Here is a 27,222-nt window from a genome sequence, read left to right as displayed (position 1 = left end):
TAAGAAATTAGACTATATTGCCAAATGGGAGAATAAATCAGCGCCAAAATGCAGACATAATGGTGTTCACAAGTTCACGTTATAGGAATAGAATTAGGCAATTCAGCCCATCGAGACTACTGCGCCATCCAATCATGGCTGATCTCTGCTTTCTCCTGCCTTCTCCCAATAACCCTTGACACCCGTTCTAATTAAGCATTTGTCTATCTCTACCTTAAAAATATCCACTGACTTGGCCTCCACAGCTCTGTGCGGCAATGAGTTCCACAGATGAACTACCTTCTGACGAAATAAGTTCCTCCTTAACTCCTTTCTAAAAGAGCACCCTTTCATTCTGAGGCGATGACCTCTGGTCCTAGACTCTCCCACCAGTGGTGGAAACATCCTTTTCACATTCCCTCTATCTATGCCTTTCATTATTCTGTGTTTTAATGAGGTCCCCGCTCAACCTCCTAAAATCATCATTCAAGTGTGATATGTAGTGCTGCAAATGGACATATAGATGATCCCCAGTATCAAAGAGCTGCGCTAAGAGGAATGACAAAAAGTTGTACGGATTTCCAAATGGCTATGATGCAGCGGGTAGTGTCGGGTCGAAACCCTTCTTCACGAGCACCAGATAGACTTGATGCTGCACCCTGGCACTGCTGCGTTCCTTCTCCGATCGCCCGCGTTTTGCCCAGGTCGCCTCCCACATCCCAAGGACATGCTGGTTGGTAGGCGAATTGGCTCATGTAATTTCTAAATCTCCCCTGCATAGAAAGGTGGCAGGAGAATCGGGGTGGACATCTTAGGCATGTGAGAGATATAACTGCAGGGGAATAAGTTTAATAGGATAGAGATATGTGACCAAATATTAAATCAGGGAAGTAAATTTGAGAGATAAGGGAATGGAAACATAATGGAATATTACCTTAATTCTACTTTCACTATTTAATGATTGGTACTGAAGTAATGAAATTATTTATGCAACACTTGGAATTACTTACAAGAATGATCCCAGGAATGAGTGGGTTAATATATGATGAGTGTTTGACGGCACTGGGCCTGTACTTGCTGGAGTTCAGAAGGATGCAAGGGACCAAATTGAAACGTACCGAATAGTTAAAGGCTTGGATAGAGTGGATGTGGAGCGGATGTTTCCACTCATGGGAGAGTCTAGGACTAGAGGTCATAGCCTCAGAATTAAAGGACATTCCTTTAGGAAGGAGTTGAGGAGGAATTTCTTTAGTCAGAGGGTGGTGAATCAGTGGAATTGTTTGCCACAGAAGGCTGTGGAGGCTAGGTGGATGGATATTTTTAAGGCAGAGAGATAGATTCTTGATTAGTACAGGTGTCAGAGGTTATGGGGACAAGGCAGAAGAATGGGGTTAGGAGGGAGAGATAGATCAACCATTATTGAATGGCGGAGTAGACGATGGGCTGAATGGCCTAATTCTGCTCCTAGCACTTATGACCTTATGACCTTATGAATAGATGTCTAAGAATAGTTAATGTTAGTAAAATCCATGAAATATTTGACAAAACAATTAGATGCTTAAATGGTCACCAAGAAATATCTTAATGGATCAACTATAGTTGTCCAACTGACTATTTAATCCATAATGTTTAAGAAAGAACTGCAGATGGTGGAAAAATCAAATGTAGACAAAATGCTGAAAAACTCAGCGGGTGAGGCAGCATCTATGGAGCTAAGGAATAGGTGACATTTCGGGTCGAGACCCTTCTTCAGACTGAAGTGGGGGGGGGGGGGGCGGGAAAAAGAAAGGAAGAGGCGGAGACAGTAGGCTGTGGGAGCTGGGAAGGGGAGCGGAAGGAGGGAGAAAGCAAGGACTACCTGAAATTGGTAGTCAATGTTCATACTGCTGGGGTGTAAACTACCCAAGCGAAATATGAGGTGCTGCTCCTCCAATTTACGGTGGGACGCACTCTGGCCATGCAGGAGGCCCAGGACAGAAAGGTCAGATTCGGAATGGGAGGGGGAGTTGAAGTGCTGAGCCACCGGGAGATCAGGTTGGTTATTGCGAGCTGAGCGGAGGTGTTGGGCGCAGTGATCGCCAAGCCTACGCTTGATCTCACCGATGTAGAGCAGCTGACACCCAGAGCAGCGGTTGCAATAGATGAGGTTGGAGGAGGTGCAGGTGAACCTCTGCCTCACCTGGAAAGACTGCTTGGGTCCTTGGATAGTCAAGGGGGGAGGTAAAGCGACAAATGTAACATTTCCTTCAGTTGTAAGGGAAAGTACCAGGGGAGGGGGTGGTTTGGGTGGGAAGGGACGAATTGACCAGGGGGTTACGGAGGGAACGGTCTCTGCAGAAAGCCGAAGGGGGAGGAAATGGAAAGATGTGGCCAGTGGTGGGATCCTGTTGGAGGTGGCGAAAATGTCAGAGGGTTATTTGTTGTATCTGAACGGAAGGTGAGGACAAGGGGGACTCTGTCCTTGGTACGAGTGGGGGGGGGATGAGGAGTGAGAGCGGGGCTATGGGATATAGAGATCCTGGTGAGAGCCTCATCTATATTCGAAGAGGGGAACCCCTGTTCCCTAAAGAATGAGGACATCTCCGATACCCTGGTTTGGAACACCTCATCCTGGGTGCAGATGCGGCGTATATGGAGGAACTGGGAGTAGGGGATAGAGTCCTTACAGGAAGCAGGGTGGGAAGAAGTGTAGTCCAGATAGCCATGGGAGTCAGTGGGTTTGTAGTAGATGTCGGTCAGTAGTCTGTTACCTGCGATGGCGATAGTGAGGTCTAGAAACGGTAGGGAGATGTTGGAAATGGTCCAGGTGTATTTGTGTGCCGGATGGAAGTTAGTGGTGATATGGATGGAGTCCATAATCCATAATTATCATGGTATTTAGAGAGTCCATGTCATAGACCCATATAGCATGGGAAAAGGCCCTTCAGCCCAACTCGTCCATGCTGATTGGGGTTTTATAGCTGAAATAGTCCAATTTCCCCCTATTCCTGTAAACATTTCCTATCCATGTACCTATCCAAATGTCTTTTAAATGTCATCGTGCACCTGTTCCTACAGTTTCCTCTGGCAGCTCGTTCCATGTAAGCACCACACTATGCATGAAGAAATTGCCCCTCAGGTCACTTCTAAATCTTTCCCCTCTCATCTTAAATATCTGCCTTCTAGGTCTTGACTATCCTCGTAAAAAGACTGAGACCATTCACCTGAGTTATGCCTCTGATTATGTTCTATATCTCTAAAAATGTCACTCCTCAGCCTCCTACGCTGCAGGTAGGAGGTCCCTGTCTACCAGCCTCTTATAATTCAGGCCCCCTTGAGTGCTGGTAACATCCTGGTGAATATTGATTTAGTCATCATTCATCACAATGACTTGTAGCATTAGAGCAGGTTGTCTGAACATTTAAAAACCACTACAGTTGAAAAAAACCTCTCAAAATACATTTATGTTGCTTTCTGCAGTATTTCTTAATCACCAAATGTTGCTTTTGGCAAACAAAGAATACTGACAGTATATAGCATTGTTTTTAATATATTTTATAGGTACTAGATGAAGAGAGTAACCATGGAAAACATGTAAATATAAATGACAGGATTTTCAACAACATGCTACTTTGATGTGTACATTAAAGGAAATGTGAAGCAAGCTACTGAGAAATGTTTCAATAATGTTTGAACAAGTACAGATCATGCTCCTAATCAGGATGTAGATACACTTTTAAAGAAAATATGGAAGGAGTTGAATTTGTTACCCATTGAAAAGAGACACTAACATATAAACGATCTTGAATTGTGCGGAAAGGAACTGCAGACGCTGGTTCAAACCGAAGATAGACACAAAAAGCTGGAGTAACTCAGCGGGACAGACAGCATCTCTGCAGAAGGAATGGGTGACGTTTCGGGTCGAGACCCTTCTTCAGACTCCAGCTTTTTGTGTCTAGCGATCTTGAATTGTTATTTTTCACATTGGAATTTGCATTTTTAAACCGTTTAAGAAGATTCCGACTTACAAACGTAATGTAACTTAAGTAGTTGGTCATCTTGAACTGAAATATTTGATGCCATGAAAAGTGTCGCAATATGAATTTTCCCCAATATTTTTGTTTCCCATGTTTGAATTAAAAACAGGTATTGTTATATAGTCATTTTCTCAGTGTGTTTGCTGATTATAGGATATTAGGTTTAATGCATGGATAATCATGGATTAATTTTATGATACCCATGATAGTGCGATCAATTATCTGTAACCACGCTGTAATGAAAGGATTAACTAAAGCTTTGCTCAAGAAACAGTGTATTAAAATGCATTCAGTTGCGGTGGTATGTATGAAAGCCACAACAATTGTTTGGATATGGTGAGTTTTAAACATAAGAAATGGCAGCAGCTATTTTTAAATTACAGACACTTTTTGGGATAAACATTCATGATTTAAAAAAAAAAGATTAATGGGGATTATTGCAACCTTGAAAAACCAAACAATTTTAGTCAAATTAAGGGAGGCACGGTGGCACAGCTGGTAGATCTGCTGCCTAGTACCGCCGGTGAATCGTGTTCAATCCTGACCTTGGATGCTGTCTACAGTGCTGGAGGAAACATAGGCGGTCACAGGGAGAATGTGCAAACTCCACACAAAGGCAATGCAGGTTGGTGGGTTAATTGGCCACTATAGTTTAGAAGGATGAGAGGGTATCTCATTGAAACATATAAGATTGTTAAGGGTTTGGACACGCTAGAGGCAGGAAACATGTTCCCGATGGTGGGGGAGTCCAGAACCAGGGGCCACAGTTTAAGAATAAGGAGTAAGCCATTTAGAACGGAGATGAGGAAACACTTTTTCCTCACAGAGAGCGGTGTGTCTGTGGAATTCTCTGCCTCAGAGGGCGGTGGAGGCAGGTTCTCTGGATGCTTTCAAGAGAGAGCTAGATAGGGCTCTTAAAAATAGCGGAGTGAGGGGATATGGGGAGAAGGCAGGAACGGGGTACTGATTGGGAATGATCAGCCATTGAAGGCCTTGAAGGGCCGAATGGCCTACTCCTGCACCCATTGTCTATAAATTACCCCTTGTGTGATGGTGGATGGTAGCATCTGGCAGAGTTGATGAGAAGATGGGGAGAATTTAAAAAACGGGATTAAAGTGTGATTAATGTAAATTAGGATTTTCAGCAACATGCTACTTTGATGTGTAAATTAAAGGAAATATGAAGCAAGCTACTGAGAAATGTTTAAAAAATGTTTGAACAAGTACAGGTCAGGCACCTAATCAGGGCGCAGGTACACTTAGGCTTGGTGAGCAATTTCCAATCTGTACATTTCTATGGCTCTTAAATAGTAATAAACTGGTGACTTACAGCTTTGCGTTAAATTAAAAAAATCAGAGCAGCAGTAAAAACTGGGAAATAGATTTAAAGTAATCATGAAGAAATGTTGAAATAAACCGATGAAGGATCGAAAGTTATTAAAAAGTTATTAGCTTTGACATTGGTTAAGGACTGACTTCATTGGGATGGTAATTGATAACTAGTTACTTCCATAGCTCAAAAAAATTGACAGGAAATTATTTGCATTAATGAAGATGCAGTCAGTAAAGAAAAATGAAAGCCAGAGTAATGGGACACTTAATACCTTAGCTCCAACAGAGAGCCTAGATTCAAATAAGTGGAAGAATAAATACTGATAGAACATATTTTGAAGGAATATCTATCCCAGTAAACAAGGATATAAACTGGGGAATTCATAACATTCAATAACCACATATTAGAGCTGGTGCTGTTCATCTATAAGCACCAATGCAATACATCAGATTTCAGGGAGAGTAATTTTACTGACATTAAGACCTAAATTGCCAAGGATGGACCTGATAAAGAAAACTAGTAGAAAGTGAATGTAGCATGTGAACAAGGAATGGACTTGACATTCTAATTTCAAAGCCCAACAAAATTAAATCAAAACATCAAAGCATTCTGGAGAAAATAACTGAAAACAAATGCTTAAAAAAAATAATCACAGAGGGGAGATACTAAAATACATTTAAAAAATGTAATTATTTAATTGCTCTATTAGTTGTGCTCAAGTAGCTCAAGTTGCATCATAATTTTGGAATCTTAGCAATTTTCCTTGAATGTGATTTTTTGTGATCAAAAAGGAAGGCTGATCAGACAGACAGGAGTACCTGGATGACAAGGCATGTTGAGGCTCTGGTCAGAAAAGGAAACATGGGTCAGGTACAAGCAGCTGGGATCAATTGAATACTTGGAGGAGTATAGGAGATGCAGGAGTATACTTAAGAAGGACATTAAAGGACAAAATGGGGCAATTGTATAGTTTTGGCAGAGAAAATTAAGAGAATTCAAAGAGATGTTCTGTTGATTACGAGAAAAAGAGCAACTAGGGAGAGAATAGGGTCTATCAGAGACCATTGTGAACGGCTGCAGGAGATGGGCGTGGTCCTCAATGATTATTTCTCCTTTCATTTTACTATGGAGAAAGACATGAAGAGTAGTGTAGGAATGTCAATTGGGATATCTTGGGGATTTCCTGCATTGCAGTCAAGGAGGTGCTGAACATCTTAAAGCATATGAAGGTAGTTAAATTTCTGGGGCCTGGTCCAGTATATCCCAGAACACTGTGGGAAGCTACTAATCAAGGGTGAAGTGCCAGAAGACAGGAGGCTGCAGAAAAATCTGGGAACTAAGAGTATTAGGCCTGACAGTACAGTTGATAAGTTACTGGAGGGAATTCTGAGGGATAAAACATACATGCAGTAGAATTGATTGGGGAATAATCAGCATGGCTTTATGAATGGGAGATAGTACCTCACAAATGTTATAGTTCTTTGAAGAAGTAAACAAGTCAACAAGGGCATGGCAGTAGATATAGTCTATATGGACCAGCAAGGCCTCTGATAAGGTTCTATGTGGTAGGCAGCGCTGAAAGGTTTTCACCAGGTTTCCTCCCACATTCCAAAGACATGCAGGTTTGTAGGTTGATTGGCTTGGTATAATTGTAAATTGTCTTTAGTGTGTGTAGGATCGTGTTAGTGCACAGGGATCGCTAGTCTGCACGGACTCGGTGGGCCGCAGGACCTGTTTCTGCTCTATCTGTATCTCTAAACTAAAGCTGGCTAATTGGATGCATAATTGACTTGATAGTAGGATGATAGTTGAAATGTATTTTTTGGATTGGATGTCTGTGACTAATGCTGTGCATCAGGGATTGATGCTGGGGCCACTGTTATTTGTCATCGATCTCAATGAGAAAATACAAGACATGTTTAGTAAGTTTGCAGATGATACTGAAATAGGGGATATCGCAGACAGTGAAGATGGTTATCAAGAATTACAGAAAGATCTTGACCAACGATAAATGGTCGAAGGAGTGGCAAATGGAGTTTAATTCTGATAAGTGCAAGGTATTGCATTTTGGGAAGTCAAATCATGGTGGGACATTTGTAGTGAACGATAGGGCCATGGGGAATGTTGTAGAATGGTTGGAAGTAGAAGTCCTCCTCATTCCTTAAGTGGAGAGATTGGGCAGGCTAGGACTGAGGAGTGAACCCATGGAGGTAGATAGATATGGGGATAATAGAATGGGCGAACACACATAGTCTCTTTCGCAGGTTTGGGGCATCAAGACTAATGGAAATAAGTTTAAGGTTACATGCAAAAGATTTAATAAGAACCTGCGGGGTAACTTTTTCACACAGTAGGTGGTTCATACATGAAATGAAGTGCTAGAGCAAGTAGTTGAGGAAGTTACAAACGTTAGTCAGGTGAAAGTGATTTCATGTTAGATAAAATAGACTAAAATGAGAAGATAGTCCATTATGTAAAGTAAGAGGAACTGCATAACATGAATCTACTTTGAAGCAGCGTATGACTAACACCTATGCTTTTTGAAGGAATCATTACTTATCTTTACTTATTTGTAAGGGCATTATCAGGTAGACTGCCAACTCCTGGAGTATAAAAGTGCGAGGTATTGCATTTTGGGAAGAAAACCAGGGCAAGACCTTCATGGTGAATGGTAAGGTTCTGGGAAATGTTTTAAAGCTAAAGGATCCAGGAATAAAAATATATAGTTCCCTGAAAATGGTGTTGCAGCTAGATAGGATGGTGAAGAAGAGTACCTTCACACAGTCATAGAACGGAGCACTGTATGACTCCATGACATTTGGACTGAGTTAATTATAATTCAGCTGGGAGTGAAGGAACAAAAATATCATAGTGGTTTGATTCAATCCTTATGATGGTACTTTGTGATTCCAGGTAATAATCATGTCCTACAGAATAAAAGTGCTGCTTTTTATCAGCATAAATCTCTACTCGCCTTTGATTTAATGCTTGAAAATGAAAATCAAATTAATTTAAGGCCTGGCCATAACATGATCCCATTCCTAGGCTTTGCCTCAAGCTACAAATAATGACTTTTTTCAAGCCTTTGCTCCCATATGTTGTGGAGGCTTATCTGGAAAATCTCAGGTGCCACGGCCATTTGGATGCTTAGAGTTATCTGAGCATATGATTCCTCTTGAACAAAAAAATTAAAACACCGTTTGTTTCAATAACAGAGATGCAATGACACAGGGCTTTATTGGTCATCACAGCAAGGTAACTAAATAAGGTATCAAGGGGAGGTAACCAAAAGCTGTCTCAATGTCTTTGGTCATGGAATTGAAATCTGAAGAGTTTGATGTTTGGTGTTACAAGTGCTGTATTGACTTGCAACGTGCACATGTAAATCTTTTGCATGATTGCACCATCTGCCACAGTCAAAGACTGTGTTGGATGCTAATACTCAACAGATGTATGCTGAATAGACAGATTGTGATACTAATTCTTGTGCAATATTGATGTATGGCCAATGCTGCCAAATATGGCTTTGGCAATCCGGCTAACGGATGCTATGTGTTCAATTTGCACGCATGCACCATCTGCAGCTCGTGAATCAGGAGGACCTGTGGGATGACATGGAAATGGGAAGGTGCAAACATATTGAGCATTCTCTGGACCACTGCTGGCCATGGCCTTAATGATGATTCTTCTATAATGGTCACTATTTGTCCTTGAGTGGTTGATGAGCCATTGGATGCTGTTGATCTCTGGCTGCTGTTGCAGTTTTAGGAAGAAAGAGTAAACTGCGTTGGTGTCATGTTATGTGTTTGGCTGGAGTGCCTACAATGCTGGAAATGTACGCTGATTGACTTCGGAGGAACTCAGCAGGTCAGACAACATCTTTAGAAGATATGGAGAGATGGAGTTTCGGGTCAGAAGCTGTCTTCAGACTGAGGGGAAATAGCTGGTGAGGGAGGGAAAGGGGTGGGATAAGAGCTGGCAAGCGATAGGCGGTTCCAGATAAGGAGGGGTTGAATGGCAGATGTTTTGGGTGGGAGAGCAGAAGGGTAGAGATACTAACCTGGCTGGGAAGATGTTTATTGGAGAAAACCAAGGGGTGCAAATGGTGGAATCTGAGTTAAATCCCATATTAGACTGTATGAATGGTAACCCAGCCAAGAATGATAGACTGTTATTTTTGTGAGTGAGGGGGATGTATTGGATCAGGTAAGTATTGAGTGAAGATTATAGTGCAGTGGTGGAAGATGGTGCGTGCTGATGTGGTCACTGACTTTGGCTAAGTGTGTGAGGTAATTAAATGTGATTCTCTTTTGCATTCTGGCATCTGGATTTCTTAGAGTGTCCTCAATTGTTGTTATGAGACTCCAGCTTGGAAGGCTTCTCGTTTCCTTTGGGTAAACTCTCCCCTCTTCTTTACTTTGTCTTCCAGAATTGTGTCAAAATCAGGGCAGCTGCTCTCAATAGCTTTTCCCAGTCCGATGCCAAGGTCTTTTGAACACCTCCTACCACCAGTTACTGCCACAAAGCAGCCACTTTAAGAAATCCAGGTGATGGTTTAATCAATGTGAACTCGCTTGAATTGCTGCTGGCCAGATATTGAATTCACGGGAATTACATTGTAACTGTGTGCACCTGTTTAGTTCCTCATGTGGTTTAGTGGAGGAAAGGAAAGAAACGAGGCAGAAAAGATTAAGCAAGGAATTCAAATGATGTGTTCCACAGGTGACTGCTACGTAAATCAGAGCTAGGTAACAGCAAAGGTGGAGGAATTCAGAATCTCGAAGGGTTGTGGTCCTAGGAATGGTTACAAAGATCGAGAGAATCAACAAGGCAGACACAAAATGCTGGAGTAACTCAGCGGGTGAGGCAGCATCTCTGGAGAGAAGGAATGGGCGACGTTTCGGGTCGAGACCCTTCTTCAGACTGACATCAGGGGAGGGGGCGGGAAAAGATAGAATGTAGTCGGAGACAGTAAGACTAGTGAGAGAACTGGGAAGGGGAAGGGGATGGAGAGGGAAAGCAAGGGTTATCTGAAGTTAGAGAAGTCATCGTTCATACTGCCGGGGTGTAAACTACCCAAGCGAAATATGAGGTGCTGTTCTTCCAATTTGCGCTGGGCCTCACTCTGACAATGGAGGAGGCACAGGACAGAAAGGTCAGATTGGGAATGGGAGGGGGAGTTGAAGTGCTGAGCCACCGGGAGATCGGGTAGGTTAAGACGGACTGCGCCGAGGTGTTCAGTGAAACGATCACCGAGCCTGCGCTTGATCTCACCGATGTAGAAAAGTTGACACCTGGAACAGCGGATACAGTAGATTAGGTTGGAGGAGGTGCAAGTGAACCTCTGCCTCACCTGGAAAGACTGTTTGGGTTCTTGGATGGAGTCAAGGGGGGAGGTAAAGGAGGTAAAGAGAATCAACAATGCAGAGATATTGAAAACATTGATGAAGTGGCATTTCCTGGTACTGAAGTCATTCAGTGAGCGCAGGAGCTATGATCAAATTGATCAAGTTGTCCCATCCTGACATCACCATATTAACTCTCCAGCTTTGCCGACTGGAAACCATTAGACATATTGAGTGATCAGATGTAATGTTAAGTCTTAATAATCTTTGATCAATATTTTACATTTAGTTTTCCACAGACAAGAAAATTAAGTTTCACTAGACAATATTACTAACAGAACTCAGTTGATAAAAACCAACAAAAACTCAAGTAAATATAGCAATTAATATTGTTAAAAATTGGTGTATCCGTGCTATTAAATTATATTTTCACTTGCGATGAAATTTCCGTGACAATGCCTCAATGAAAACAAAAAAAAATTGTAATTTCAAAATAAAACTAATACAAAACGACGAGTGCACACGGAAATTGTTCCACCTAGAAAATTGTGATTAGTTGAAAACAACATAAAGAGATGTTAGTTTTAACAATGTGGATCTTTGTCGAACAAACAAATTAAATGCCAATAAATTTGACATTTTGGGATATGATTGTCATTGTTTTTAAGTTACTAAAAACGATGGTCTGGAACATTAATTTGAAGCTGGAAGTTTGAATCCGACTATAGATTAATTTCATGTAATTAAACAAACATTAGTTTAGTTTAGAGATACAGCACAGAAACAGTTCCTTCGGCCCCCCGAGTCCTCACTGACCAGCGATACCCGCACACTAACACCATCCTACACACACTAGGGACAATTTACACTAAGGACAAGCCAATTAACCTACAAACCTGTACGTCTTTGGAGTGTGGGAGGAAACCGAAGATCTTGGAGAAAACCCACGCATGTCACGGGGAGAACGTATAAATTCCGTTACGACAAGCACCCGCAATCAGGATCGAACCGGGTCTCTGGCGCTGTATGACAGTAGCTCTACTGCTGCGCCACCGTGCCACCCAAATCTAGGCTCAAAACTAGTGTCAGGATTACTGACAATAATAGTTGACAAATATCCTCCTATTTCTGCCATATGACCCCAGAGCCACCAATTGGGGAACTCTTAATAGCTTCTTTAATTCAAGGAGAATTATATAAAAACAGTGTGCTTGCATTACCAGTGATGCCCTTGTAGTGTGAACAAATAAATATTAATTACATAATTCATTGCAGGAAGAAAATGTTAAATAATAAACATATTAATTTTTCAACCTTCTATAATTTTGATTGTTATTTTGATTATGTTCTTTCCAGTAATTAGCAAAATTAAGAATCTTCTGCTTACTTAAAACTACATTCATTTTTGCTTTATTTGACCTATTTTCAATTCAAACAAAATACTGAAAAATAACAAATTTAAGAAAAGAATGAACAGAAATAAAGGCAATAGAAACAAAATTAGCACCAAGAATTAGATTCCCCTACCCTGGGAAAACGACTGTGACCGTTCACTTTGTCTGTGTCATTCCTGATTTTATAACCTCTATATGGTCAACTCTCAGCCTCTTTCACGCCAAGATAAACAGTCCCAGCTTATCCAGACTCTCCTTATCAACAACCCATTTGGTCCTGGCAACGTCCTTGTGAACCTTTTCTGCACTTTCGCTAGCAATCCCACCAATGACATGGCCAATTGATCTGCACACAATATTTCAGGTGCGGGCTTATCTCACGGTGTCTGGGCCCAGGCAATTTCTTCCTCTGCTTCTTATAAAGTCGCTGGGTGACATATTCAATACTGGTTGACTCCATCAGAAAAAAACCCAACAGGCCCCATGGATTTAACCATCTTTTATGTGTCTCAGGTCAGCCAACATCAACTCTTTTGCAATTTCTATATTCAAGATATTACTGTTCTCTTCCCCAGCTTCCTAGCTTCCATGATATTCTCCAGTAAATACAGATGAGATGTATTAATTTAAGACCTTGCTTATCTGCTGCGGCTTCATGCATAGATGAGCAGGTTGATCCTCAGAGGGACCTTTCTTCTCCCTCTTTTGCTCTAAATATACTTGCAGTATCTCTTAAGATTCTTCTTCGCTTATCCACCAAATCTATCTCATGTCTCAATTTTTCCCTCCTGATTTCTTTCTTAATTGCGTGTTAGTGTTCTCATCATTCAGCCTGGAGCATGACTCTGATGGTGCAGAACAAATAATCCAATTTATGGATATTTGATAGGACCCGTGTTAAAAATGATTCAAAAGACATTGTGATTTAAATTTAGTCATCCCTTTTACTTCAAGATGAATACCGAGTCTCCTTTACTGGAATATCTCAATACTACTTGCATTCATATTTAACTGAAAGCCCAGAAGTTTGAAAGGGCAAAACAAAAATGGAGTTCTCTATCTCTAGAAGGAAAGCATATTTATTTCTGATCTCAAAACCCAGGAACCTCATAGGCTTTGCTGTTGTGAAATGAGCAAGTGTGTGTGATTTCCTGCACCTATTTTTCTTTATAATTGGATTTTGAATCCATACTTTTTGATTAGAAATTTAAGGTTTAAGTCAGCATTTTACCTATAGGTGTTCCAACGCCATATCCTTTGGAGTCAATGAGCCCTCCAATTTGCGTCAGGTTGCAGTTTCGCTGGGTGACATATTCAATACTGGTTGACTCCATCAGAAGGGCATAGTCAGTGGTGAGAACACGTTGAATTCCCTCCTCATTTTTCTTCAGGAAAGCAGTTTGCTTTCGACTGTTCATGAACGCCCACATTTTCTCATAGGTTGAGATTTTTGATTTCTGTAAAATGTAAAGTAGTGTTTATTTGCGGGGCCTCAGCCTTGGAGAAGCCTCATTTGTTTTTCCAACATAGTTAGAATCACCACAAGAGCCACATGCCTAATTGCAGCATCAGATTATTGCGATCCACTTTCATTTCATTCAATCACTAATTCTCACAGACTTGAACTTCTTTGAAAAGGTTTAATCAAGAGTGTTGGTGATTGCTTCCTTATTTTCTTCTCGATCAATATATATGTTTATTTTATTTTGGACATTAAATTTTATTTGACATTTATCTAGCAAATCAATCAGCTTCTGATGGGGGTTTTTTTTGCATTTTCTAGTGGTTTTATTGATCACCTGGAATAACAGAGGAAAGCTGACAATCCCAATTATTTGCAGCAGACAAATGCTTCTTGTACATCCCCATGAAAACGCACTTGGATTTATAACACCTCCATTACCAGGAACAGGAAATTTAAGAGCAAGTCCTTTAATCCTGTTCTGCTACAATAAGATTATGGTTGATTCGCTTCCTCAAACATTTATATTCCCACCACTCGTCGATTTCACAAAGTCCAAAATTATTTTATTTTCTGCATAAAATATATTGATAACTGACCACCCGTGGCACTGGGAGAGAGAATTGGAGGGATTCGCAACTGTGTTAAATCCCCCCCCCCCCCCCGACCATCCAGTGGTGTATTTTAAATGTTATTCTATTGTTTCAAGAAAATGTTATTTTATTGAAACATGATTTTGAGTGCAGACCCATCTTCCTTAATTCTTCCTTGTTCAAGAATCAATCAAGAGAACCTGCGATGCACCAATTCCAGATAATTGTGAACTTCCATGTGCAGGCAAATGTGTTCAGTTGCAGTAAAACCTTTAAAAATGTTCAGGGCAAAATAGCGCTTTTGAAGTTCAGTCACTGTGGTAAGATACTGGCAGCCAATGTGGGTACACCTGTCCCTATACCTCCTCTCTTACCTCCATCTAGGGACACCAGTACTGTTTCCTAATGAGATAGAGGTTCATGTGAACCTCCTCTAACCTCATCTACTGCACCAGATGTACCCAAAGTGGCCTCCTGTACATCAGCGAGATCAAGCAAACACGCGGCGATCTTTTCACTGAACACTTGCGCTCGGTCTGCCAAGGCCTACTCGGTCTCCCAGTTACTAACCATTTTAACTCCCCTTCCTATTGCTATGCTGACCTTTCTGTCCTGGGCCTCCTCCATTGTCAGGGTGAGGCCACACACAAACTGGAGGCACATCACCTCATATTCTGCTTGAGTAGCCTCCAACCCAACGGTATGAACATTGAATTCTCCAATCTTGAACAATCCCCCACTCTCCTTTCTCCCCCTCCCTCCCCTCCTCTGTCAAAGAAAGGGCTGCTGACCCAAAACATTGACTGGGTTCTCTTTCCACAGGAAGTCCTGGTTGACTGGCAAGTTCCTCCAAAATTTCTGTATTTTTTCATATTCCAGTGTTCTGCAACTGTATTTATCTACCAATCTCAGCATTGAATATATTCAACAGCTGAACACCAGCATCTCTCTCGTACTGGAGAATTGAAAAGATTTACAACATTGTAACAACGTTCCAGGTGCTGAGAGGACTCTCCCGACGCCGGGGCAACAGCACCCGGCGAGAACGGCCAGGAACATCGGGCCTCCGTAGAGGCAATAGCGGAGGCCTCAATAGGCCTGACTTTGGGAGAACTGGGGATGGGGACTGGACATTGTGCCTTCCCCCACAGTGGTAACCATTGTGGGGGGATGATTTTTGTGTGTAAGTGATTATTTTAGTTTGTGTCCAAGATGGCTGTCGGAAGGGAGAGTGGACGCTGGCGCGGTTTAGCTGCCGCTGCTCTCTCTTCACATTGTGTTTTTGATTATTTTTTTTGTCTTTGGATCGAATTCTGTCTTTAATTTGTGTATTGGTGATGTCTTTATTATTTATTTTACACCGATTATATGGTTTTTACTCTTGTTAAATTCTGTAAGGTGTCCTTGAGACTTTGGAAAGGCGCCCATAAATAAAATGTATTATTATTATTATTATTTTCCACAGCTCCAAACACTCTGTGGGGTCTGACAGAAGCTGCAGCTGGACACACTGCTCATGTCACCTTGTCGTGGTGGAGAAGCTTGTGTGGTCCTGAGATCCTGAGAGCGATGGCGTCTGGAGCTATGCTCCTGGTAGGGCCACCCATGGCAGTAAGGTCGAGGGGAAGGTCCCTGACAAAGAGAAATTCAACCAAGACCTCAATGGTGGAACAGGCAGAGGATGATGGTTGACTTTAGTGGAGAGTCACAACGGAGGGAAGGCGGATGAAGGCTGCAGCAGGAAAGGGTCCCCAGTCGTCTTGCCACTGGATCCTGACCCAGATCTGTCAAGAACCGTGTGGTGGCTGTCTGTGCACCAGTCTCCCCACGTTAAACAAAGTCACACACAACTGACCTCCCAAAAGAGGACAGTCATATTCGTTTCGAGTGACCGCCGATGATGAGGTGTAGAAAGATCTACTGCTTTCCCACATGGACGAACCATTATCTTGATACTGCCTCCCAGTTCCAAACTCTTCAACCAGAGGGAACTGCTTTCAGTATCTGTCAAAGCAATCCATTCTCAGAGACCTGGACATCTCAGTGAGGTCACTTTGCATTCTTCAAACTTCCAATGGATATTGACCACTATTATTCAATCTCTCTTCTTCAGACCACTCTACCATTGCATCTTGGTAGTGGCCATTTTGAAAGGGTTTTGAGGTCAAAGCGCTGTACTATTTGGGTCAAAAGTGAAGGCTCTGATGAACATTGGACTTCAGTGGGGAGGGTAAGTAATGATCAGGTTAGAAGTTACTTTCCTTCATTTAGTTGAAGGAACTGGGGAAAACAGACACGAGGTTGGGGCAGTGGGAGGTCAGGAGCATTTCCAATGTCACCAGAGATTATCACAGAGGATAGTGCGTCCAGCTGCAGCTCCTGTCAGACTGCACACAGCAGTTGGAGCTGTGGATAGACTCGCTATTTGACAAAACGGTATTTAGAAAAGATGGTCGATATAGACACAAAACGCTGGAGTAACTCAGCGGGTCAGGCAACATCTCTGGAGAAAATAGTCCTATTACTTTTCTCCAGAGATGTTGCCTGACCCACTGAGTAACTCCAGCTTTTTGTGTCTATCTTTGGTTTAAGCCAGCATCTGCAGTTCATTCCTACACAAATGTGTTTGTTATGTTGAGCGAATTAGTCAAGCAGCAGGTACAGGAAAAAAGATGGGTTACCACCAGAAAGGGCAGTAGGTGCAGGTAGGAAGTACAGATGTCCCCTGTGGTAATTCTCCTCTTAAACATGCATATTGTTTTGGATATTTTAAGTGGGAAGGCATGCCCTTTGAGGAAAGTGGCAGCAACAGCCAAGTGTATGGCACTAGCTAGCTCTAATGCACAGCAGGGGAGTGAAAAGTCCAGGGCAATACTTTATTGTCACATGTACCTACTGTACCGAGGTACAGTGATATGCTTTGTTTTGCAAACAACCTAGATCGTACACAAGTAGCGCCATGTGTTGGTGCCGATAAAGTTACTAATGTAATTTGGCATTTGGCAAATGGGATCAGAGGAGTCTCTTTGAGATTATGTAGAGGAGAATTCAAGAAATTAGGAGGGAGCAAACGGGCAATGATATTTCCCTGGAAAGTAAGACTGAAGAGAATCCCAAGACATTATTTAAATATATAAGGAGCTAGAGAATAACAAGAGTAAGAGTGGGTCCCCTTATTGACCAAAGTAATTATCTATGTATAGAACCAGGCAATGTGGACAAGATGCTAAATGAATACTTCTCATTTGCAATCACCATGGAGAAGGATGTGAAAGATACTGAGTGCTGAAGAGAGGTAAATGTATAATCTGGAGCAGATGTCATGGGATGCATAAATATTGATAAATCCTCAGGGCTAATTATCCAGATTCGTTGTTTTGAGAAGCAAGGGGCCCTGACAAACACTTTTGCATCTTTGTTAGCCACAGGTGAGGTGCCAGAACTGGAGGATAGCTGATACTTTATTTAAGGACAGCAAGGATAAACCAGATGACTACAATCTAGTGAGGCTCTTGTCTGTGTACATAAATGATTTGAGAACATTCTAAGGGATAGGATGTATGTGCATTTGGAAAGGCAAGGGACAGGATAGGCGACAGAGGTTAATGGCACGGTGGCACAGCAGTAGACCTGCTGCCTCAAAGCGCCAGAGACCCGGGTTCGATCGGGACTACGAGTGCTGTCTGTGTGGAGTTTGTCTGTTTTCCCTGTGACCGCAAGGATTTGTTTGAGTGCTCGGGCTTCCTCACACATTGGAAAAATGTGCAGGTTTGTAGGATAATTGTCTTCTGTAAATTGCCCCTAGTGGGTGAAGTGAGATAACATAGAACCAGTGTTCAGGTGATCATTGGGCGATGTGGACCTATGGGCCTGTTTCCAAGTTGTGTCTCTAACGTATGTGAGGATTCTGAATGGAAGTCTCTGTCCAGTGGTTTGCTTTGATCAGTGATGGGACCACAGTTGATGGTGATATATATTAATACCTTGAATACGGATGTAAGAGGTATGGTTAGTACGTTTGTGGTCTTGTGGACAGAGAGGAAGGCTACAACGGGATATAAACGAGATGGAGAGCTGGGCAGAGTGTTGGCAGGTGCGAGATGACACATTTCAGGAAGCCAAATGCAGTAAATAGTATGGTGCTAAGGAATGTTGATGAACAGAGGGACCTGCGGTTCACGCCACAGTTCCTTGAGCGTAGGTAGTTTGGGTAATGAAGAAGGCATGCTTGCTTTTAGAGGGTGGAACATAAAATATAAAAGTTGGGACATTATGTTGCACCTTCATGAAATAAAGTACTGTGTGCAGTGCTGGTTACCACATTACAGGAAGAACGTAGCTTCATGATGTTGCCTGGATTGTGGAACATCATTTATGGAGAGAGATTTAATAAACTGGGTTGTTTTCCCAGGAGCAAAGGAGGCTGAGGGGTGGCTTGATGAATGGATATAAAATGATAAAAGTCTGCGATTATGGTAGATACTCAGCATCCATGATAAAAGTTTTGAAACCAAGAAGCCAAAGATTTAAGATATGAGGAAGGAGTTTTGCGAGTGAATTGAGCGAAATTATTTTTTTTCCACTGAGTTATTTTGAATTTGCTGCAAGAGGAGGGAGTGAAGTCAGATACATTCATTGTGTTTAAGACATTTTTAGACACACGTTTGGTAAGGCCAAGGAGGATTTGGACCTAATGCAGGCAAATGGGATTAGTGCAGATGGGTAAAAAGGTCAGCATGCATATGATGGGCTGAAGGGCTCCTTTATGTGCTGTACAACCCCATCACTTTAAGACCTTGCCCCAGAGAGCAAACTAGTGAATCTACAAAGGAAAGAAATGTTTCTTTGTGTACAATGGCCAAAACAATCAGTCACAAGTAACGGCAACTGATGGAATCTGGAGCGATAAATAAACTGCTGGAGGAACTCGAGCGGGTCAAGCAATATCTGTGCAGGCAAAGGGATGAGTGATGTTTTGGGTCAAAACCCTGCATCAGGACTGAGAGTGTAGAGGGAAGATAGCCAGCAAAAAGAGGTGAGAGGGAGGGTTAAAACAGGGTCTAGTAGGTGGAAACAGAAGAATGAGAGCCAAATGGGACCCATGAGGGAGGGGGGAGTTTGGAGAGGCGGGCGTGGGTTATAGCTAGAAACAGGTAAGGAAATAAAAGGAGACACAAGAGCCTGCAGATGCTGGATTCTTGAGCGAAAGCAAATTGCTGGAGGAACTCAGCATGTGAAGCAGCATCTATGGAGGGAAATGGAGATAACATTTCGGGCTGGGACCCTTCTTCAAAACTCAAGTTGTCTTGAAGAAGGGTCCCGACCCAAAATGTCATCGGTCCATTTCCCTCCGCAGATGTAGCCTGACCCATTCAGTTCCTCCAGCAGTTTGATGCATAGACAGCCAGGCAGCGGAAGGGGAGGGTGAAAAATGATGTGAAACCAGATAGGGAGGGTTAATGTGCAGATAGAACAAGGTGGGGGAGAGGATAGGAAATGGAAAAGATGGATAATGGGAGAGAGAATCTAGGTGGACTGGTCGTATGGGAAAGGAACATAAGGGATATGGGTCACCTAGAACTGCAACAGTGCTGTATGCTAATTCAGATCACCAAGCTCAAAAGTCTTAGTTGGTTGCTGATTTTGTGTTTGAAGACAGTAGGAATTATAAAAATTAGTTTCTGCCGTCGTGGTCTATCTTCAGAATGCAGCAATTGAGCAAAATAGTAAATTTTGAGTTTTGACGAATTCATTTGAATGGCCTCCCACTGGGCACATTGGACTTTATCTGAGGTACTGTTGCTCCACAAATGTGCTCAGTTCTGGGCACCATGATATAGGCAAGATGTTGTCAAGCTGGAAAGGGTACAGAGAAGATTTATAAGGATGTTATCAGGACTAGAGGGTCTGAGCTATAGGGAGAGGTTGAGTAAGCTGCGACTCTATTCCTTGGAGCGCAGGAGAATGAGGAACAAGCTACCAGAGGAGCCAGTTAAGGCTGGGACTATCTCAACATTTAAGAAACAGGTAGGCAGGTACATAGATAGGACAGGTTTGGAGGGTATATGGACCAAACCTGGGCAGGTGGGCCTAGTATAGCTGGGACATGTTGGCCGGTGCGGGCAAGTTGGGCCAAAGGGCCTGTTACCACACTGTATCACTCGATTACTCTATGCTAGGAACTGTATTCTGCACCAAGTATCTTCCCCATCGCTCTATCTATTGCAATGAGTTGGAACTGGTTGTATGTATGTATAGTATGCTAATCTGTATGGATAGCTTTAAAACAAAGCTTTTCACTGTTCGTCAGTACATGTGACAATAATAAACCTAAACGTTTCACCTGAATCTGTCACATATTAACCATCTCACAAGTTTTCTGGTACAATAAATGTCCATGAGTCCACTTTCTTTTCAGAAGATAATTCTGACAGAAATATGTTCTCAATCAATTGGCAGCATTTTCATCACAAAAACACTGTAATGCTGCTTAAAGACTGGCTTGCCACCATACTTACAAAGACAAGTTGAATAGAGCCCTCTCTACAGCATTGATATCCCATGAGATGATAGAAAAAAAGCTTCTCTCTCTCACTAGAAAGGAATACATTACCTTCAATAGTTCCATCTGAACAATCTCTATTACTGTTCACCAGAAACATCAGTTTGATTTGCTTTTTACTTTTCATTTCTAACTGTAGCCCCCCCCCATCTTCCCATCTCCCCCCAAGGTTTGGCTAAAGATTTGCCCACAATCAACAACTTTCTCTGATCAACAGTATGAACCCTGCTCATGTTATTGAAGACTTAAGAGAAGACATCAACATGTTCTCATTATCTAACTTCATTAAATAAGGGAAGATGTTGCTTTAGATTTCTGATCCTGTGGTGTGGTTTTTCCTAATTGCAAATACGTCTGCCTTTGAGTGACCAGAACTGTATTACACCTAGTGCTGAATTAAAAGAACCTCCTCATTTATATTCCATCCATTTCTTAATTCAATCTTCTATATTATTTCTTTAAAAACAAACCTTTTCTCAGATCACCCTATTGAAGCTTTGTTCTATTGACCATAACGTTCCATTTTTATGCTTTTCCATTTCCAGTTACATCTGTCACCTATCTAGGTGTTTCAATGGGCAAAAGCTCAGAAACTTTCAATCATCAAAGAAACTGATTGCCTTTTGCTGCAGTCTGATAGGATATGTATGAGATTAGTCTAGGCTTCTAATGTTGGTTGCCCAGTAAGTAATGGAGCAAAGGGCCAACAGAAACTCAAATATATTCTAACTCAGACAATCAGCAAGCAACAAATTGTGCCTTCATTACAGAAACTAATGAAGGCACAGTCTGAAGAAGGGTTTCGGCCCGCAACGTTACCTATCTCCTTCGCTCCATAGATGCTGTTGCACCCGTTGAGTTTCTCCAGAATTTTTGTGTACCTTAGAGAAACTAATACTAGGTTGTTTACAAGATAGGGGCACGCAGTGGAAGAAAAGGAGAGAAGGCAAACTAAGAAATGGACAAGTAGCCAAAAACAATAAGAATGACCAGTTCTAAAACCATCTCCAGATAATTAATCAGATTTGGCCAGAGATAATGTTGAGAGAGATTTAGATGGTCAGAAGAGACACAAAAGAGCAAATGGGTTTATGAAGGTCAGCCAAGAATAAAGCAGTTTATAGCTTCTCTACTGTTGATGGCATGAAGGGAGATGCAATGCATAAATGACTTAAGCGAAGATACAGAAGGTAGTGCTGGTGGAGACTGCAGCCATGGGTTTAATGAAAATATCAGTGCATTTATTTTGCTGAAGTACTCTCATGCTGTTCAATATAGATGGGTGCAAAGGATGATAAGGAAGTGGGGCAGAAAAGTGGCTGAGACTTGAAGTTTTTGAAGTACATATAAGCCAAGTGGAGTGGAGAAATTGCAATTTAGATCAGTCAATATTGTGAACTAGATAGAAGGGATTATTACTGGAGTATTGAAATAGATAGACACAAGCTGGAAGTATTATTACATCTGAGGGTGTCGAGGAGAAAAAGACGGATCGAATTAGGTTATAAAATGGAAGATGTGGTAATAATAACCAAAAGATTCTGTTATGCTGCAATACCCAAAGTCCCATCAGAACTTGTAACAAAAAACAGTAAGATAGATTCTCCTCTGTTTTGCTTGATGCTTTGAACACAAACATCACAATTCAGGTTTTCTGTCCACTGTCCAACTTACAATAATGAGTCAAAGCCTTATAGAAGGTTTTATGCATTCATTGAGTTGACACCGTTTAGTTTCTCTTAGAGCACAGAACATTTCAAGAGCAGACATTGCAATTTAGGAAGAACATGGTGTCTTGGTACTTTAGAATCAGTGGCACGTTTTGTTAATTACTGTAATATTATCTAAATGAATGTTACCAATTTATACATAATTGCGTGCTATATTTAGGTTTGTTAATGTGTGCTACCTTTGCCTTTGATTTGAGATAAATTATCCTGGTTTAATATCACCTCTAGAGCTTACACAAAATGTGCTTTGAAACTATTAGAATTTATTCAGGTTTATTTCTTAATTACAGGTGCAGTGCAAACTTTATATTAAGTATGCTGTGCAGGGACCGACAGCTTCTTATGTATAGACAATGCATGTACATGGATTAACTGGCCATGTGCAATGTGTACTACGATACTGAGCAAAGATACTTGATTACTGCAGTTTGTACGGGACAGCTTTAAGAACTGTGTTTTTTACATCTTGCGACTCTTGACAAATTGATGCACCTGTACGCCATAGTTCATTTTGAGAATTACTGCCTTCATTAAAGGATTCTATTTATAACTGTAACCCCGTTTAGTTGCTACAACTTGCAGGAACACGAATAAACCAACTTTTTGGAATCAATATATCACCAGAAGCTCAGTATTTATTGCTCAGTCCTCTTGCACAAGATGGTAATACTGAGCTTCCTTAAATTGCCAGTCTTTCTGGCAAAGGTACTACGGTGTTGTTGGATGGGGGGTTACAGGACATACTGCAGATCCAACTTTAATGATGGAGCAGCTATCTATTTCCCTGTGAGAATGGTGTGTCATTTGGAGGGGAATCTGCACATGGTGATATTCTCTGCCTCTACTGCCCTTGTCCTCCTTCGTGGCAGAGATTGCAGATCTGGAATGAGCAGTCCTAGTAGCCTGGAGAACAACTGCAGTGTAGTTTGCAAATTTCCTGCACCATGCATACTGCAATGATGGAGGAAATCAATGTTTAGGGTAGCTGAAGGGGTATTAATCAAGTGTGCTGCTTTGTTCTAGATGGTGCCAAGTTTCATATGATTTGTTGTCATTACATTCATCCAGACAAGTGGAGATTATGGCATCACTCTTCTGATGTCTGTCTTGTTTGTTGTGTATAGGCCGTGCAGTATCAGGAAGCCAGGTACCCAGCCTCTGACCTTTGCTTCCAACTGCAATATGTATCTGGAGGGTCTGACTGAATGTTTGGTCAATGGTGATATTTGTGTTTGGGGACTTGGCAATGGTGGTGCCATTGAATATTAAGAATAAGTGCTTAGGCTCTCTGTTGCTAGAAGTGGTCATTGCCTGGCACTGGTGTGACATAATATTACTTGGCACCTAACAACCAATGCCTGAATGCTGCCAAGGTCTTCCTTTTTACATGATGGCACGGGCTGCTTCATTTGCTGAGGAGTTGCAAATGGAATTGAACGTTGTATAATCATCAGTGAAGATCTCCACTTCTGACCTTATAATGGTATGATACTCACTGATGAAGCAGCTGTAGATGGTTAGACATAGGCATGAGGGACCATGGCAGGTATGTTCTGGTGCTGGGTATTTTAGCATTTACAAAGGTGCCTTAATCCCACATGCAGTCAAAAACAGGCTGAATGTCGAGGACAGTGACTCCCATCTCATCACAAATACAGGAATGATCTTTGCTGTAGACGCAATAATATCATTACAGGCAACTCAATGCTGATTAATGATAAAGGTGACACCACACCGAGCGAGGCACTAAATCAGCACCGTGACACCAGTATAAAGTGCCAACCAGAAAGATAGCAGCCACTTGAACTTTGCTCAACTGGATAAGAACATCCATAAATATTCCAAAATAGCAAATTTGCTATCCATATTTAGTAGAGCACACAGTGCAGGGAGTGACAGCTGGACAAGTGGTGCATGTCAATATTGGGCAAGGATCCCAGTAGGGTCCAGACTGCTGCTTCTCTTTTTGTTTTATATTAAATACAATGTGAAGATCAGTATTTGATGTTTTAATCAATGGTTTAAAATGGTCCACAAGTAGTTCCACACATGTTTTCTGAATATATCTGTGTCATGGGCATGGAATTCATCTAGCCGGACTTTCTATAAAATGGACAGAAGATCTTGCAGTAACTATGGTCTTGACCCTGGAATTATGCTACATGAAGTCTAGGACTGCTATTATGTGCCTGGAGTAAGACTTTTTTTCATATTCCAATATAGAAATTAAAAGTGGAAATGTATCCTAAATTCACAGCCCACGTATTATCAATGACTAACAATTATTTTCTTTGTCTGTTACATTCTTTGTCTGTTATTTTAGGGATCGAATAAGCAATTCACAATAGACATGTAGCTCTATGTTTTAACTGTAAAGATTGGATTATTATACAAATATTCAAAACGTGTCCTTGCTCCTATCTGTACAAGTAATTCTATTCACCATATTGGTGATCTGAAACTGATTCAGAATATTTTTAAAAAAAGACAAACCATCAGGTTATCAGTCAGGGCAACAATTGAATTTAACAGCAAACCAATGACAGGAAAATTGAAGTTCCTTTTCTTTATAAATGTTTAATCAACACAAACAACAAGCCAATCTCCGGAGGCCATGGTTCCCATTTAACATCAAACCCCTGATCTGCAACGTATGGATAATCAACTGAAAATCTAAATTAAAATGTTTCAGATGTGCATTTGGATCTGTACAATATAGTTTTCATGATCACAGAGGCTGCATTGGTAAGGTTATAAGAAACAAAATGTCCTACCTTAAAAAAAGTCATTGTGGATCCATCTCTGACAGCACCATATTCTATTTTGGTTTGCTTGGCTAAGTCATCGGCAGAGTCTATGGGAGAATCCATTCTTTCTACAGTCAGAAAGGCAGCCAGGTTGGCAGTGTACGAAGAGATTATGATTAATGTAAAAAACCACCAGATTCCACCCACTATTCTAGTGGAGAGAGCTTTGGGCATCAATTCTGATCCTGTCACAACAGTAGCAATAAGGAAATATCAGCTTTGTGGATTGAAGGCTGCTGGACAATCAAACACTGAACCACCCACTCACAGAGACAAAGAACGCACGGCTTATGTAAAACATGATGGGCCAGACAGCACAGAACACAATCAGGTGAGCAACTCAAAATACAGAAATGATCAATATTGTCACATTGTCACTGTAGGCAATTCAATACAGGCTGACGGTTTAGCTGACAATAAGTGAGTACAGGCAACAAAGGGCCGTGATTCCATGGAATGATGCACAATTACTGAAGTATCATTATGAGAGCATTAGGATGTTGGGAACTACTCACACTGCAGTAGAGGAGGCCATGAGGAGATCTTATTATGTTTTAAATTAAGAGCGTTTTCAAAGTGACAATTCCCTCCAGTCAAGAAGTTTGCAATATCTCATGTATCAAAAAGTGAAGAGGACATTGCAAAATTATATTCATATGGAGATAAGTGGAGCTTTAGACGCTCGTTACAGGTAGAAGCAATTGAAGCGAGTGAAATTTAGAGTAGCAGCTCAGGCAGAGCAAAAACACATGGCCACTTCCACTGTAGTGCAAATAGCCAGCAATATACTGGGGATTAGGAAGCAGGGCCTAATTCAGATTAGCCTTGGAAAGAGGTGATGAGTGAAAAATGTTCCTGTGTTATAAGATACAATGGTTCCAAGGCAAAGTGTTATATGGGAAATGGAAGTAAATAAATACATTTTAAAAATGGATGGTCGACATTGTATATTTAAGGCATCAACTTAAATCATGACATACAGCTGCTGTTCAACTATTTCAGACAACATGGTTATTCATTTCTTTATTCCAGCTTCATCATATATTTTACAATTTAATAAGAATAGAAAGCACAGGGCAGAAACTGGATGAATTTTAACAGCTTCATCTGCAAAATTGATGAACATAAAGATTAAAGAGTACAGAAAAAATTTGGGATGGGAAGAAAGGAGATGGACTTCATTCACTGAATCAAACAAAACAGGTTTTTATTGCATTTTGGCTTCAACAGTGGGCTGATGATGTATTTCTATTTAAAACAATTACAAAATATATCTTTAAGGAGACAGATCTCTCTAAGTTGACAGATATCTTTAGGCAGAGATAGACAAGTTCTTGATTAGAACGGGTGTTAAGGGTTATGGGGAGAAGGCTGAAAAATGGGATTAGGTGGCAGAGATCAGCCATGATTGAATGGCAGAGTAGACTCGATGGGCCAAATGGCCTAATTTGACCTATAATTTGTTAACGTGAACTTGTGAAGTGCCATGTCAGAAAGGCCAATGCAGTCCAAAGAAATGAGGGAATATTCTGGCCAGTTACTATCCATACCCGAGCATTATGCATGTACTTCAAAAGTTTCAAAGGTCATTTGTTGTCACGTGTACCAATTAAGGTACCGTGATATTCGAATTACCCTGTGAACAAGAAAATTCACCCATTTTCTTTTCCTCCTCTCCAATTTGTTTTATTCCCCTGAAGCTGGTTAGTCTTGCCGAGTTTCAGATCCACAGATTGCCGACATTCCCTGGTACCTTTCCCAAATGTTCAATCCTCATATGCAGATACAGTCATTAGACAATTAGAAGGCCATTAGAACTCAGAAGTTTCACAGCCAAAATCAATGCCAAAGTAAAGATTTGTGCGTATCCCAGCTGGATGATCTGGCTCGCGATCAGATGCGGAGACTGTCAACACTTATTCCAAACACTTGCCCAAAAATACCATGACCAACAGAAGCAGTCTTACTAGTGGCACTAATGAGATTGGCTGAACAGTCTTC

General features: G+C 41.4%; 1 protein-coding gene across 4 annotated transcripts in view; it reads right to left on the bottom strand.

Annotated features, from left to right (window-relative positions):
- The window catches only part of grik1 (glutamate ionotropic receptor kainate type subunit 1), a 291,625-nt gene that overhangs the window by 17,986 nt on the left and 246,417 nt on the right, over nucleotides 1-27,222 (bottom strand). For all 4 annotated transcript variants that reach the window (XM_033033233.1, XM_033033237.1, XM_033033235.1 and 1 more), the window contains 2 exons: nucleotides 25,189-25,406; nucleotides 13,299-13,524 (listed from right to left, as the gene is read on the bottom strand). In XM_033033233.1, the coding sequence (XP_032889124.1) occupies nucleotides 13,299-13,524; nucleotides 25,189-25,406 (444 nt within the window). The remainder of the gene's footprint in view (nucleotides 1-13,298; nucleotides 13,525-25,188; nucleotides 25,407-27,222) is intronic.

This window comes from Amblyraja radiata, chromosome 14 (genome assembly GCF_010909765.2).
Source record: "Amblyraja radiata isolate CabotCenter1 chromosome 14, sAmbRad1.1.pri, whole genome shotgun sequence".
In the NCBI taxonomy this organism is placed as follows: domain Eukaryota; kingdom Metazoa; phylum Chordata; class Chondrichthyes; order Rajiformes; family Rajidae; genus Amblyraja; species Amblyraja radiata.
The sequence above is the reverse complement of the archived record's forward strand: the minus strand, read 5'-3'. Positions and strand labels throughout refer to the sequence as shown.